The sequence below is a fragment of the Astyanax mexicanus genome, chromosome 24 (assembly GCF_023375975.1).
Source record: "Astyanax mexicanus isolate ESR-SI-001 chromosome 24, AstMex3_surface, whole genome shotgun sequence".
Lineage (NCBI taxonomy): Eukaryota > Metazoa > Chordata > Actinopteri > Characiformes > Acestrorhamphidae > Astyanax > Astyanax mexicanus.
Genome location: NC_064431.1, coordinates 21316933 through 21334322, shown reverse-complemented (window position 1 = coordinate 21334322; position 17390 = coordinate 21316933). Strand labels below are relative to the sequence as shown.

General features: G+C 40.0%; 1 protein-coding gene across 3 annotated transcripts in view; it reads right to left on the bottom strand.

Annotated features, from left to right (window-relative positions):
- Nucleotides 1-507: 507 nt before the first annotated feature.
- Nucleotides 508-17390, bottom strand: part of srgap2 (SLIT-ROBO Rho GTPase activating protein 2) — a 151462-nt gene continuing 134579 nt past the window's right edge. For 2 of the 3 annotated variants that reach the window (XM_007247748.4, XM_049471448.1), the window contains 5 exons: nt 14962-15041; nt 13233-13431; nt 11948-12094; nt 11291-11609; nt 508-6659 (listed from right to left, as the gene is read on the bottom strand). In XM_007247748.4, coding sequence (XP_007247810.3) covers nt 6189-6659; nt 11291-11609; nt 11948-12094; nt 13233-13431; nt 14962-15041 — 1216 coding nt within the window. In that variant the 3' untranslated portion in view covers nt 508-6188. The remainder of the gene's footprint in view (nt 6660-11290; nt 11610-11947; nt 12095-13232; nt 13432-14961; nt 15042-17390) is intronic. The other variant, XM_049471447.1, reaches the window with a different exon arrangement.

The window sequence follows — 17390 nt, the reverse complement described above, 5'->3', positions numbered from 1 at the left end:
TGAAAACATTATTGTCTATTGATCTTACTGGAAGGTGAATCTCCTACAGGTTTTCTTCCAGTATTGCCCTGTATTTAGCTCCATTCATCTTCCAGTCAAATCTAACCAGCTTCCCTGTCTCTGCTGAAGAAAAGCATTCCAGCAGCATGATGCTGCCACCACCATGTTTTTGAAAGCAATTGTTTGCACTGGATTTTGTTTAGGGGGTTCAGGGTAAAAGAGGCGGGATACATTTGCTCGTCACACTGTTTGAATAAAATGTTAAAAGCCATGTACAGTTCTGGAAAAAAATAAAGAGACCACTTTATTCAGACCAGTTTCTGAATCGGTTTCTCTGATTTTGCTATTTATAGGTATATGTTTCAGTAAAATGAACATTGTTGAATGACAGTAGTTACTCCAACAAAATCAGAATAAACTCTTTAATGTTAATACCCTTTCAGTATATGTGTTCTGTTTAATAACATTCATTCACATTCACACAACTCAAATAATCAACCAGAGACATGTATAGCAAGCGGTTTATTAAAAAAGAACTACACATGGAATTATATACGGCGTATCTGAGAGTAAACTACTATTGCTATTACTGTACAATCTTGTACCCCCTCCACCCCCCACCCCAAATAAAGAACAAAAAAAATAACAAAGAAAAAAGAATGTACCTCTGTAATGTACACCATTGTATATACAAAGTACATCTGAACACAGGCTCCTCCAATAACAGACACTCGAGTGGACAACTATAAATATATCCGACAAGACAATTCATTTTACAGTCTTGTTTTGTTTAAAATGGACAGGAAATACATATTTAACAATAGTTATGATTATAAAAAAAAATCAATTCCTCACTCAATCTGTTCACAAACATACAATGCAGATTCAAGTGCATAATAATGATTGATTTTAAAATTACAGACAGAAGAAAAAAAAAAGATTACGTGTAAACTGAGGCTTCGGCCAACAGTGTGGTAATAAGGACTTCACACGTTAAAACAGAACACCACCGAGCACTTTCCATGAGTCCATGAGTTAATCACACCTCATTATGCCTGTTAATTAATGCCTTTAAAGAAAGAAAAAAAAAAAAAACAGAACAAAGAACAAACATCTCCCCAACACAGCTCCAAACTCCAAAAGTTTCCAGTCGCCTTATGAGGTATTAGGAACAACGCAAAAACTTCTGATCGGAATAAAAAAAAACAACCACCTGTTAAGACATTAGAGAACAGCCAGAATTGCAACACATCACATTGAAGATTTCATGAAAAGTAGCAATAAAACAATTATTTTCCTCACAGATAAACCCCCCCCCCCACAGAAAACAATAAAATAAGACAAGCTGCTCAAGTTCTTTTCTGGTCTTTTTTTTGGGGGGCCGCGTTCACACAGCAGGTAAAAAGGGGAGCAAAATAGAAAAAATCTTATATTTTTTTCCCATAAATGCGCATCATTTTTGAATGAAAAGTGTAAACAGGCTAACATAAACCTAACTATATCTGGTAAGTAAATCAGATTTGGGACACTTTTGGGCCACATATTTAACTTTTAGGCTACGTTTACACAGCAGGCAAATGTGTCCCAAATCCAATTTGTTTAGTCATATCCGACACAGATGTGACATACATTTTCAGTTCCAATTTGGACCACTTTTACATGTGGTACTAAAATCCAATACATAACCTATTTGTGGAAATACAGCTCAGTCTGAAAAGGCAGATCAGAATTGAAATCTGAATATACAGAAAAAAAAAGGTGTGAGTATAAGGGAAAATTGACAACAGCAGTGACCAAAAGAAGTGGGTGTGGTCAAATAACGTGATAAGCCCAGCTTCAGCCACTGGAACGTCTTTATAGCTCCTGTAATGGTGGAGAAAATGAAACCCAAACTTCATGTGTAGCAATCATTGCTTTTTAGTACGTGAGCGTCAAAGTTTAGAAGCATGAACTGGTTAGATTAATGTTGGATATAAAGATGGTGTAAACAGCCTAAAATAAACATCTCATATTTGGTGTGAAAATCAAATTTGGGTCACATGTGCCTGCTATGTAAAGGTAGCATTATTTTCTGTTTTTTACACAACATGTAACAGTGACCCAAATTCAATATTTTTTGTTGTATGTGGCATAAATGTGCTGCTTCACTATTGCGTTATTGAATAACCAAAACATATCCCATTTGCGGAAATGCAACTCAGTATTATCATGAATTTTGGTCTTGATGTTCAGACTAATTCAAACTAAACGAAAAAAGGTAGAGAAGAACAGAGAAAATGGATGACCGCAGTAAAGAAGGGTTCCAGTGGCTGGAAAAGGAAAGCAAAGTAAGAGGAACCTAACTGCTCCTGCTCCATGTTTATAATGAAATGACTGAAAACAGCTGGCCACAGGAGGGTGCTACAGCTACAAAGTTACATAGAACAAATAAAAGTTTAAAGAAAACAAAGACGCAAACCAAAAAAGTGGGCGTGGCCGAATAATGTGCCTTTTTTACGTGCAAGCTTAACACAGTGTCTGTCAGCCACTGTTTTAGCCACTGGAACTTTGAGTAAAACCAAAACTTCTTGTGAAGCATTGCTCTTTAGCACAGGAGCGCCAGTTTAGGAGCATAAATGTCGTATATGGATCACGTTAAAAAGTTAAAATAAATCAAATAAATCTTTGATTTGATTACATTTTTTCTTAAGAAAAACAGATTGCACCACTTTCATCTGCTGTGTTAATGCAGCCTTATTTTGGGCACCAACAAATTTCCCAGTGTTCATCACCACAACCCATTACCCAATGCCACTAAATCGTCTTCTAATAATGAACCTTCATGGCCAGCCAGCTCTCGATTTCCTTCCCCTGACCTAGACACACCCCGGGTTATTTTCGCTCTCGTCCACCACGCGAAGGCAGAGACGTGCAATTTCCACCAACCATGCTCTTCCTTATTAAGGCCTCTCTGAAAAATAAACATATGATAAACTCCTAAATCCCTTAGAAGGCATAAATAAGTGGACAGTACAGAACAGTACAGAACGAGAAGGAGGCTCAGCTTGAGGAAGGACTTTTTGACAAGACAACAAAAGTGAGTGTGTTGATTGTCAGATATTGGTGTAACTGGAGTCGGCTCCACTCCATGGCATTTCTCTGTCTGGTACGATGGAAGAGGAAGTAGGCTGAAGAACTGGGAAGGAACCCACTGTGGAAGACAATGGGGGTGATGGTTTTGCTGCAGAACATGCAGGTGAAGTAGAACAGTCAGTTGTTGGGTATTATTGCCTTTGAGTCTCCAATCTGGACCATTCAGGTCTCCATCCAGAGCATCCACGAGTAAACACTTATGAGACCCACTTAAGAGAATCTATGAGAACCTTTTAGATCCACTACCTTGGTGTGCAACTGCTAACAGAATCTTGGTAGCTGTTGTCTGCTACTTTTGGACCAATGGTGCACCACTTTTGGACCATTCCCAGCACATCTATACTGACAAGCCACATTAGCTTCTAGTGGACATAGCACTGTGCGAGTTCCTGTCTCATGACTTTTGCCATGTCCCATGAAAGCCAAAAAAAACCCCACTGCACTGACCTGTTTTTGTGATGTGTGTTTATGTGTTTGGTCTCCTGCATCGAATGTGGATACACAGATAATTCTAGCCAGATGTCGTCGGTCACAATCATTCCCATTGTATTGTATTCACTGCACTGTCCACTGTGGGTGATAATTTTAGCATGGAATGGAATGTTGGACACCTGCTTTGGAACTTCGGAAATGGAATGTCTGATCCATCAGTCACTCACTATCAGGATTTGCTCGGACGCCTCTGTCAAAAGATATCACCTCACCACTTACATACGGAGTTCCCAAGAGCTTATCATTCCATAGGTCACACACTTCATGGTCAATGACTTTTGCCATGTCAGTGTACGAGGCAGGGGTTTCCATTAAAGTGGCCAATGAATGAATTATTATGAATCTCTCAGTTTTCTACAGATATCATGGGAAACATGGTGTTGTTTGCATGCAATTGAGAAGACAATATTGATATATTTTCCCTGCCTGACTTATTAAGCTCATTTAGGCTGTTGAGACTGTACATACATATACATACATAGTTACATACAAACGTACTTACAGATACACAGTTACCGTGATACGCTTTTCGAAAAAAGGCCGAAAAAAGAGACCCGCTAGAGTTGAGTAAATAAGTCCGGGCACGTCGTTTAAAAACTAAACCACTCGGTGCTTTAGTTTTGAAACTGTTAATCAAATGGGTTGCAAGATTCACAAGATATTCCTCACTTTTGTTTCCAGTTACAAATACGGTTATTTCATGTTCACAAAAAGAGAGAGAGAGAGACCCTCCTGCTGTCTTCCTTCGTTTCTTAAATGACAACTGAAGAAGACAAGGGTTAACGGGCTTTTGCGAAGTGCTTGAGTGTGCTGTAAAAGCGTGAAAAGCGTATGTAAGAGAGCCAGCATAGCTTTTCTCGGCCAGGCAAGTTGACTTGTGGCAGGGTTTCCTGTACAGTAAAAAAAAAAAACAGTGGGTTCCTGATCTGTCCTGAATTGAAGACTGAAGAAGGTAATTTGCTTTGAGCACAAACTGCATTAGTACAAGTACAACCCCAACATAGAAATATCCCTTTATTTGATTACAGACAGTATTAACCAAAGCTATTTCTAATGTATTGTCTGGTCAACATGTTGTCTTGAAGGCAAGTTGACTTTCCTGCATTAACTGAACCTTTAACAGGGCTGAAGAATAGTCAAATAAAAAAGTCCCTGTAGTTACTGAATAATATACTTTCCTATGTAATAAGCTTTACAGTAATGTACTGTCACAACCCATGACCATTACAGACCCAGGCTTACTACTGACTTATTGTCTCTGGCCTGTCATCCATCCCTTCCAAAACCCATAGTGTGATGGTCTATACTAGATTCCTCCGAGCCCTAAACAACTTTTCTGAAAAGAGATACAGACCAGAAATGCAGGAATGGATGTGTATAAACAAATGAAATGAGTTTGACCAGACAAACACTTATCTGTAATCAAATAAAATAGACATTTTTTGTTGGATTTTCCATACGTTCTCAGTTTTTCTCTTATTTAGGGTTATACAGGAGCTTTCTCTGCACTTTGCTGTACAAATTAGTGAGTAGTGACCAAGAAAATACACTGTGTAGCGTGGTTAAGTAAGTCAATAGCATTGCTGTAGCTACACTGGCATTCCTATGGAGAAGATATTTGAGGGTATTTTTTTTCCTGACAGTACTGAGAGATGCGGTTAAGAGCTTTTCAAAACCACACAAGGTACAGAAGTCCGTATTCCTTGAATCGAGGACAACGTGGACACAATATTAACACTATGCTTTATCAAGAAGCTGCATGTACTGCAATATACATGGGTTCAACTCTTCCACTGCAATCCTATGGGGTTTCATATATTCATGGAGTGACCCGGGCTAAAGTTCACGGCTTCCTTCAATTACATACTTAAACAGTCCAGCTCTCCTGAGAGAGAGATAGATAAGATAGATAGATAGAGAAATAAAGGGAAAGAGAGAGATTGAGAGAGGATGTCCTTGAGTAGATAAGAGTAAAGTAGAAAGAGAGAGAGAGTTGTTATTCACAGCTATTGTTTTTTTTTTTTTCAAAGCAATCCGATCCACTCCCCATTAATAATAATATAAAAAAAAATAAAAAACAATAAAAAACATCAGTCCCTGCTGAAAGGAAAAAAAATCATCAAACCAAGAATACAAAGGGGATCCCAGCCGGAATTCGTTTCTTGGGCTTCAACAGTGCTGAAAAAAAAATTCACTCCAGGCTTTTATATATGTGCACTCACACACTCCCACACACTCGCACTTACACACTTAATACACTCCCTATCTATCAGTGTGAGTCTGTCAGGTAAAATAAATGAATCCGTCCAGTAGAAACAGTTAGAACCAGTAATAAAGCCTTCCATTGGGCGCTTACGGAATTACGGAATCATGATATCATTAAATCATGGAATTATCATCACCATCTTCTTAAAACAAGGGCTGGTAGAGCGAGAACCCAATGGAGGACCTTTATTTACTTATTTATTTATTCTTTTTTTCATTTATTTTAAATGTTTTTAATTTTTGGCAAAGCCCGTCATGTTACGTGTTACGTGTTACATGTTACGTTCCCAGGCCTAAGCTCAAGCCGGGCAGGACTTATCGGTAGGTGGTGGAGGAGGTGGAGGGGTCGGAGGAATGGTGGTTGTAGGGGAGCCCATGGCAGGGCTGCCCCCGCCCGAGCCGCTCTTCGGGAACACCACGGGTTTGGGCCTGGTGGCTGGTGGCCTGTTGTCTCGGAAGGTGGAGGTGGAGGAGGATAAGCCTGAGCCGCCAGAGGCCAAGGGCAGCGGGCTCTTGGAGGCGGGGCTCTTGCCGGGCCTGAAGGTGGATGGCACATCGCTGGCCGAGCTGGAGCTCCTCTGCAGGGGGTGCTGGGGCGAGTCGGCCTCTCGCAGCAGTCGTGAGTGCAGCGGGCTGGACGGCTCGGACGCTCCGCCGCTCTTCAGCTGCTCCAGAGTGTCCAGGACCACGTCGGGAGCGTGCTTCACGCTGCTCTGCCTCTCCAGAGCCTGCAGCTCACTGAGAGCCGTGCTCATGGTCGCCTCGATGTCCTGAATAGGAAAAAGAGCAGAAGAAAGAGTTGATAGAGGTACAAAACCACTATAATCAATAACTCTAGAACTTCTAGAAGTCATAGAAGTCTACGTAGTTGCTCAATTCTTTTTTTTATTTTATTTTATTTCTATATTTCCTTTTTCTCCCAAATTTACATGGCCAATTACCCAACCACTCTTTAAGACTCCCCCTATCACTAGTAATGCCCCAACACACCAGGAGGGCGAAGACTAACACATGCCTCTGATACATGTAAAGTCAGACACCGTTCTTTTCGAGCTGCTGCTGATGCAGCATTACCGAGTAGCATCACAGCGCACTCGGAGGAAAGCGCAGCGGCTCGGTTCTGATACATCAGCTCACAGACGCCCTGTGCTGGAAACAACACCCTTTAGTGATGTGGGGAGAGAGCCATCTACCCACCTGGAGGGAGCAGGGCCAATTTTGCCCATAAGTGCCGGCAGCTTGATGGCAAAGCTGCATGAGCGGGGGTTCTAACCTGCGACTTCCCGCTCATAGTGGCAGTGCTTTAGACCGCTGGATCACTCAGCGCCCCGTAGTTGCTCAATTCTAATTATTCAAAAAATGTAAGCATCAATGCCCACATACTTTTATGCCCTCTTTTCCACACATGTGGATTCGACTTTTACTGTACATTCACAGACTTGGACTTGGAAATCAGTCTTGGGCTTTATGACTCAAAAAAAAAAAAAAAAACTTGACAACCCTTTATAAATTCAGGGAATCTCATCCCTGAATCATAATATTAATATATTATAATATTGTATTAATTGCATGATGCTGAATCACTGTAAAGGTATCCATGCATTGGCCAAGTGTCTACACTGCATCCACATTGTGCCTCTTAAGCCCATTTCACAACATACCCGATAATAGTGCAACATTGCTTTTCATACACACCGTATGTGAAGTGCAAAAATATGTGATTGGTCTATTTTGAATGCATGCAGCATTCTCACAGTTTCTATGTAGAACTAATGTATAGAAATACAAATTAATAATAATTAATTATACACAGAAGCATAAATTGATCTAACATCTCCACTGTTTGTAACCTACACTTGAAAGTTGCAACTTCCATGTTGCCCTTTGATGTCTGCTTGATCCTCGAGCCTCATAAGAGCTCAGCAATACTGTCGCCATTATCTGTGACCTTTTTCCAATATCATGCACATTCCGTCTCTGTGTAACGACTCCCCACACAGTAGCATTTACAGCCAGTCTCTGAGTCCATTAGCTCCAGCAGTCGACTGTCTGAACCGTCCACACGGAGGATCTCATATAAAGTATCTGCTCTAGTAAGCAGACAACTCCCCGAGCTCCGTCCAGCAGGAGGTCACTACAAATGAATTGCTGCCCCCAGCCGGATCGATCCTGCACCTCCAGCCGGCCGTGAAATTACTCCTCAAATGTGGCACTTTAGTGCACAAAGTCTATCTCAGCACTTCTTCAAGGGGAAGATAGCACTAAGGGAGATAGCGATGAGCTACCGTACGTATGCCAGTGGAGCAGACAGCAGCAAGTCTGGTGCAATGAACATCTTGGGTCCTATTTTAGGGATCTATAGCACACTGGTCAATTTAGGATTGTGCAGCAGGATTTAGGGGCGTGTCCTGTGTCTTTCGTAATGCGAGGCCGCAAAAAAAATATGCCTTGTGCAGCTCAAAATGCACAAAAGGCATGAACTAATTCCCTTGATTAATCATGGGTGGGTTTTTTGGCATAACTTGACGAAAAACAGTCAGTGTGCCAGTTGTCATTCCTTTTAAGAGCCAGGTGAGCTCTGACTTTGGCATGTTGGTATCTTAACAGCGTGGTGCTTTCTCAGCAGAAGATACTAACCTGTTACAGCAATGTTATTTTATTCTATATTGTGTTTATTGTTGATGTAAAGCTGGATTTGTGCACTGCAGTGTATTTATTTGTGTGTGCAAGGAGCAGGGGTGTACACATGCTGAGCATGCAAAACATGCACTGTGCTTCTGCATGGATAAGATAGGATTGGACAACTGACTGTTGTCAGGGTTTTAATCAGTCAATGGCGCACCTGTTTTACCTGCTGCCAAGATAGCAACATGCCAGAAATGTACCTGAACACACCTAATTTCCAGACCACCTCGGCCCTCAGTGTAGATATATTCCTAAACATCAGACACTATTTTAACGATACGGGTGCGAGGCATGAAAATAGACTGTTGACAGGGTGTAAGATAGCAAAGAGCATCGTGAAGCATATTGTGCAGGATGTACGATAGGGCCCCGTGTGTTCTTTCAAGTCCATCATGGCTTTCTGGCAATTACAGTGTACACTTTTATGAATAGTGTTATCATATTACATTATGGATAATTTATGCTATACATAATACCTTACAATAATTGTCTTAATTGTTTTGTATAGCAGCAGTATGGGTACATGGGTAAGATTACATTGGTGATTTCTGTATCTACTGTAACTGTAGATTAACCCTTATTTATAAACAGAAATGAAAGGAACCTAAATTAAATCTGTTACGCTCAATCTGTTGTTGGGTGTTTCTGCATTCTATGGTCTTCAAAAAATTGATCAACGCCTACATAGGTAAAGTCGACTGATGAAGGCTATAGTAAGGTTCTTTAAAATGTGCTTAGTCACTAAACTGCAGTATGAAAACAAATCTAACCAGATCAAATGTAACGTATACAACATAACAAAAACATAAATCTTTCAGGTGTGAAAGGGCCTTGAGGGTACTGCCCAAACATCACAGGAGCTTCAGCTTTTGTTCTGTTTTAGTGAATACCAGAGATGGGCTGGGTAAAGTTTTGGGACTTGTCTACTGGACGAGACAGGGCAAACCCCTTTTCACTTTAATCATTTAAGATGAAAGGACCCTCGCTGCAAGTGCAGATTAAAGTATAGGCATAAGAGGATTAGATTTGAAGACTTTCTTAGATTCCAGCGATGAAGCAGACTCTTTAATTCCAGCCAAAAGCGTACATCTGTATTAACCCAGACTCCTGAATTAAAGTTCATAAAGCTGGCAGACACTGGTAATCTAACTTCAAGCCTTAGATCTTCTAGAATTCTTTACTGAGCACTATTTGTCCAAATGTCACACACACACACACACACACACAGTTTGTCTAGTCTCTAATGCCAGGCATGGGCTAGCTAGAGAGGTACAGTATAAAGCCCCCCAGCATTGAGAAAATTTACAATCTTTTAGCTCTTGTCGCTAAATGCAATCAATGAAATCCCTACAGCTATTCTTGAAAAACAGAATTAAGTAGAAAGCACTCTGTCCCCAGACAGTAGAAACAGTTTCTCCAACAAAATCAGTAGAAACAGGTTTTAATACTTTCATTTCAGAAGAAACAACATGTTGTCAGGTGTCCCAATACCTTAGCTGTGGTAGTCATGTGGTCTAACTGGTCTTTACTTTGTTCAGACAGGAAACAAGATACCACATCCTGAACTGGCTTCCTGAACTGAAGGTCACAAAGGAGGTATTGCTAAATACAGGCCCATGTGTATTTTGAAAGCACTGACATTTATTAAATTCTTACACTAAGTTTATAAGAATTGAGTAAATGTCAATGGTTTTAAAACACACATAAAAAAGTAAATTGATCACAAAGGGCCCTATTTTAGCAATCTTTAGCACACCAGTATAATAAGGAAGCACAGTTTAAAATGCACAAAAGGCATGAACTAATTTTCTTAATTAGTCATAGGTGTGTTGTGGGTGTAACGTGAAATAAACCATTGTGCCAGTTTTCATTCCCTTTAAGAGCCAGGCGTTCTCTGACTTTGGCACATTCGTATCTTAACTGCGCTGTGCTTTGTCCATCTCAGCAGATGATACAGACCTGCACGTTTATGCTGTGAAGGTACGCCAGCATCAATATTATTTTACACTTTATTCTGGTTTTGTAATTTGTGTTTGTAACCAGCAGGGGGTGTACACGCACTGAGCGTGTGCAACGTGCTCAGATACGATTTGGTGGATAATTATTGACTGTTGTCAGGGTTTTTAATCAGTCAGTGGCACACCTATATTTCTCACCACCAAGATAGAAACACATCAGAAATTTACCTGAACACACCTTACTTCCAGACCACCATGCCAATCAGTGTAAAGATATTCCTAAACTCAATTCCTAAACAAGCTGTGAAAATAAATAGACTGCTGACGGGGTGTAAGATAGCAACGAACATCGCAAGGCACCTTGTGCAGGGTGTACGATAGGGCCCAAAGTGTTGCCTCGGGAGATAGCATGACATCTGCAATTCATATCTATATAAATTGTAGGGTGTTATATTGTAGGGTGTGAATGAGGCTGAACATTGGCCATTGTGGTCAATTATGAGATTTGAATGAGGCCTGACAGTGGGTGCCAAATGAATTGAATGTTCCATTTCTGAGGTTATGCGGAATGTTAACCTTCCTTAAACCTGTACAGTGCCGTACGTGCACCAGGAATACATCAGAGAAGGCTTATGTTATCCACCCAGTGTGGATACAGTGACCGGCAGTGTCTGGCTAGAATTGACGCTGGCAGAAATCCAGATTTAACATCCACACTTTCACTGCAGGAGACCCCAGCTGACCGAACAAGATCTCACCTGTGAGCTGTGCTCCACCTGGGTGAAGACCTCAGGGTCCAGCGGCCGGTGGTTGCTGAAGCTCTTGGAACGGCCAGCAGGAGCTGCCTTGCGGAACTGGGGGCTCTCCACCTTGGTCTTCAGAGAGGAGTGGCGGGTGATGGAGTTGATGACGCTGTGGGCGCTCACCGGCCGCTTGTCCGAGCCTTCTTTGGGAAGCCCTCCCGCAGGCAAGGAGGTGGCCCTCAGACCCCCCACAGCTCCAACTGAACCATCTCCTGGGGGCTCCACTGGTCGGAACGTTCTGCGGATACCAGTCGCTTCCGGGCGCTTTCTCATCCTGAGTAAGAGAAAAATAAAGTACAAATTCTATTACACAAAAGAACTAGAGATCAGAAAATAAGATGTACAGCATACTATCTCCTGGGGTTATGAAACATACAGAGTCTTTGTAAATATACACATTTATTATATATCTTTCTTATGAATTATCAGCTTTCATACATTCTTCAACTTTCTCCAAATTAATCTTGATCATGTCAAGTTAATGAACCAATGAAGTATTATTCTCTATATTCCCTAAGCATGGTATATAATAGTGAGCAATAGGGATGTCTCTATCCAATGGAGTGATCAGTTATTAGCTCCAATCTAAGCATTATATTTCATCAATCGTACTTGTTGAGGTTGGCCAGGTAGATGTCTGCTACGTGTCCTCCAGTGGGAGAGCTGGCGCTGCCTCTAGTGGACACTTTCTCCTCCAGGGTCTCGTGGGACGCATCCAGGTCAGCTTTGGGGCTGCCTCGGCCCGTGTAACCATCCGCCCTGGACACCAAATACAGAGATTTTTATAATAATGACCATAATGACCCTTTCCTCAAGCAAATACAGCCTCAGAATGAATTCAGACACTTGACACAGATACAGTATACAATAAGAGTAAATCTCTTTTTTGTCCTTTCACTGTAAATGAATACTAAAGTCATCCAGACTATGAAGGAACACATAAGGAATCATGTAGTCACTTCAAAGTGTTAAACAAACCAAAATACTCTGTGAAGCATTTAGGTGGCTCTTATCTGGGTGATGTAAACTGAGGCTTGTAACTCTGATAAACTTATCCTGTGGAACAAGGAAACTTGTGCTCTTTCTTTTCTGGGGCATTCCTGATTAGGGCCAGTTTCATCATAACATTTTTAATGGACTTGAGGATTCTTTCAAAGTTCTTGAAATTTTTCAGATTGACTGACCTTCATTTCTTAAAGTATTTTTTTCCTTACTTAGTTAAGTGGTTCTTCTTGCCATAATGTGGATTCAAACATTACTCAAATAGAACGATTCACTGTATAACTGCAACTCTACCTCTTCACAACTTTACAACTGATGCTCTTAAACCTATAAAGAGGCAAGAAATTAAAAAAAAACTTTTTTTATGAACTCTTGAAAAGTTTAGCACAGCTGTTAACTGAAAGATTACATTCCAAGAAACTACCTCATAAAGCTGACTGAGAAAATCCAGCAAACATGTGCAAACTTGTGTCTATCTAAGCAAAAGGTGCCTACTTTGAAAAATCTAAAATATAAAACATATTCTGGTTTGTTTAACACTTTTTTGGTTTATTAAATAATTTTATATGTTTTGCTTAAAAGTTTGGATGACTTTAGTATTAATCTACAATGAAAAAACACTGAATTGAAGGTGAGTCCCAATTTTGACTGCTACTGTATAAAAAGTAGCATGGCCATGCTCGACCAAGAAGCCTGAGGACATGGGGTAAACTTGTTTATACTGTTTTTTTATGGCTTGAGTTTGATGGTTTAGCTGGTCTACAATCATGAGCAATCTGACCAAGCTCGATAATCAATATACACAAGTTAACCCATGGTGGTCGACTATTAAGAACATGGTTGATCAACATGTAATTCATATTACTGCTTGAACAGACTGAAATAAAGTCCTTACGTGTCCTGAACCACTATGTACTGGTGCGGCACCAGGCCTTCAGCTCCGTTGTGCCGACCCTCCCACCAGTCGTCGGAGGCGCGGTGGTACAGCAGCAGGGAGGCGCCCTTCTTAAAAGACAGCTCGCGATTGGTGCGGCCTGAGTAGTCAAAGCGTGCGATGGCCTCGATGGGGTCGGACTCTGAAACGTTCAAGGAGCCTGGGTTTCAGATTCCGCAGATGCGTTTAGGAGGAGGAGCAGAGAACAGGATAGAGGAGAGGGTAGGAGAAATGCAGACAGTAGGGAGGACAGACAGAAAAACAGGAAGACAGAAGGAGAGATAAGACGGGTTACTGCTTAGGAAGCCAGGCAGGTTAGAGCACATACACTTTACCAACAGACTGGGGGCACAGCAGCCGTGCAGAGTACTGAACACACTGGAGGGTGGCAGAGCAATAAGGATAAAGAAAAAGCACAGTGGGGTTGTCTGCAGACGTGTAACATTTAACAACTCCGTACAAATATACAAACAGTTATGATTCAGAAGTTGTTAGCCATCCAACAGATATATTTTTATATTGTACATGACAGAAAACAGCTAGGAGAAAAAGTTACTTTCAGTCAGGTTTATTTCATACATGGCAGACCAGCTTCACTGATGGCACATGCACATTAAAAAAATAATTAATTATACACCTATAATAAAAAAGAAAAATAAATAGTTCAATAGAATCAACCAACAGGAAGGAAATTTGGTGGGTAGTCGTGCCAGACTGCTATGGAGTGACTCTGGTGTCATGGTGTGGGGTGCAATTGTGTACGATGCCAGATAACCTCCGGTTTTCATTACAGGCCAATTTTACATTAAAGTAAAGCAAAATTTTTCTTTTCTTTTTTTTTTTTGGTGTCTTACTTGAGGAACTGGCAACATTACATGTTAGTCACCAACCAATTATCATCCACATCCTTGTGGCGTGGGTCTGTAGGTCATCGTGGAGGAGGAGCAAAGAATCTGACAAACATAAGCGGGAGATCACATGTTCGAACCACTGATCATGCAGCTTTTGGTACATGGTGCTCTCTCCCCACATCACTCTACAGCACAGGGCATCTGTGAGCTGATGTATCGGAACCGAGTCGCTGAGCTTTCCTCCAAGTGCTCTGTGATGCTACTCAGTAATGCTACATCAGCAGCAGCTCGAAAAGAAGCGTTGGCTGACTTCACATGTATCTGAGGAGGTGTGTGCCTATTAAGTAAGACTATTGGTCAGCACCAGGAAGCACATTGCGGAGCATGTCAAACTAGGTGATAAAATTCAAAAAAGTCTAACATGCTAGTCTATTCGTCGGACAGTGGCACGGAGTAACTTACGTCAATCTACTGACCCAATTTGATGCCAGATCATGCTCCGGTGCATCAGCAGCCAAAGTCCGAGAGAGCACAGTTGGCCAGTGTTGTTCAGCACAGACATCTGTTGGCTGATGTATCAGAGCTGGGAATCATGTGCTTTCCTCCAAGGCTGAGGCTGATGTTACTTTACTATATACTCAGTGCAACTGAGTATATATATATATAATGCACAAAATATAGCCATACAAAGACCAAGAGTCTAAATATTATGACCAAGTATGACTAGTATGCTTAGTGGTTGTCAGGAGATGTTCATAATGTTTTGTCTCATCTGGATATATCATAGTGTATACATTCTAGTTAATTTATTATTCTTGTTCTATAAAATGACCACTCACCATCATCACTGTTGTGGATCTCTGAGACAGTGTCAGGGGCAGGCGCGTCCACTAGGGGGGGCTCGATGTGTGGACTATCACTGTTGATGAAGACAAGGAACAAGGGAGAGAGACGGGGAAGAAACTTTTATTAGAAGCTGAAATAATCAGAAAATTATAGACCATTCAGAACCAATGCTGCACTGTGCTGGTCTGTAAACCAGCTTTGGACACATCTGGAGAAACAAAACCTAAAGGATGGCTGGTTCATGTCCAAGAAAATCCCTGTGAGTCTCTCCTGACTCTCTCTCTCTATTTTTTACTGAGATTGAGAGAACTTTCTGTTCTTGTTGCTGTTTGAAGTGAAGGGAGAAGAGGGAAGGGAAGCAGGACACAGATAAGAGCATCAAAGCTGGTCCAACTCCAGACAATGACATCATGAACCAATGTAGGACAGAGCGGACACTGAGGATACACCAACACACTCTGTCTGAACAGTACGTGCACACCTCACTCCTGTGATCAAGTTGGACAACATGCGATCACATGATTCAGTAACTAGTATTTTTTTAATAATGAGTATAATAACTCTTCAGTTTCTACCATGAATTATTATATTATTAATAACTATTTAATCTTATATTTAATAATATTTAAACTTAAATTACATTATTTAGCATCCAAAGAAAAATTTGTAGTAGCTACTGAATCATTTACAGTAATTACTGAATAATTTGTGGTAGATGATATATAATTAACAGCAGATACCAAATTCACTTTAGGTACTGAATATTAGTGGATATGGAATATAACTAGCAGTTACTGAGTAACTTACTGTAGATAGTTTATAATTAGTAGTAGATACTAATTAATGCATTTTAGGTACTGAATATTAGGGGATACTGAATAATAACTATTTACTTTACATTATTAATTGTTCAGTATATACTAAGTATTCAGTAATTATGAATTATGCAGCTACTGCTATTTAAGCAGCACCTAGACTAAGTAATTTAGTATCTACTTTTAATTATTTAGTATCTGCTACTACTAATTATTCAGTAATGACTATAAAATGTTCAATACAAATAATTATTAATGACTACAAAGAATAACAGAATCTACTATGCATTATTTAGTAATTGCAACAGATTGTTTGGTAACTACTAATTATCCAGTATCCACTATGAATTATTTTGTAATTACCATTTATTTAGTTATTTAATAAGCTATAAATGCTTCCAGTATCTAGTATGAATGATTCAATTTCCGCTATGAATTATTCAGAAACTACAAATTATTCAATATCCACTATGAATTATTCAGGAACTACAAATTCTTCAATATCCACTATGAATTATTCAGGAACTACAAATTCTTCAATATCCACTATGAATTATTCAGGAACTACAAATTCTTCAATATCCACTATGAATTATTCAGGAACTACAAATTCTTCAATATCCACTATGAATTATTCAGGAACTACAAATTCTTCAATATCCACTATGAATTATTCAGGAACTACAAATTCTTCAATATCCACTATGAATTATTCAGGAACTACAAATTCTTCAATATCCACTATAACTTATTCAGGAATTACAAATTATTCAGTATCCACTATGACTTACTGAGTAAGTTTTATGCTTATCTTATATTTGTATGTAACTAATATGGATTATTTAGTATCTACTATGAATTCTAGTAACACTACAAAAACTACTAATTGTTTAGTATCAACTATAAATTATTATGCTACTATAATCTACTACAATCAATCAATAACATTTATGGATAAATACAACTATTAATTATTCAGTAATGGCTATGGATCTACTATGAATCACTTTTGAGCATCTACTACTGTATACATCATCCAGCAACTGTATATGTGACTGATCTTGTTTAAGGGAGAAAAACTGAAATACAGGCCCACAGTTAAATAAACTAATCTCAGCAGAAAGTGAGTTACTGCCAGTAAACACTGTTATATACAATATTATGAGCAATATTTGTGTATAAAATGTAACATAACTCCAGTTTGTAGGATTATTGTCATTAAACATGTGATGACTATATAAAAGTTTGATATGTTTTATAGCTTGTGCAGTAGTGCAGTGTTCTAGAAGTCCTGACAACACAATTTATCACACTGGCGTACATCGTCACCCCTGTGTGAGAGAGTGCTGAAAACGCTGAGTGTTGAAAATTCTGCAGTCTGAGCATTTCACAGGCCGGGTAATTTATATCATTCAGTCCCGGCTGAGATCTGGGAGTCTATTCGGCTCTATAGAGACATTCTGTTTGGCCTGAGTAAAGCAGATCTAAAGCAGCGATAAAATGTATTACGTACAGCCAGAGCATTGCAGGGAGTTTTATACGAGGGCTTTCCTGTAATTTTACGGCCACTGGCTCACTGTTTGGACTGCATACTGTGTTTAAATACT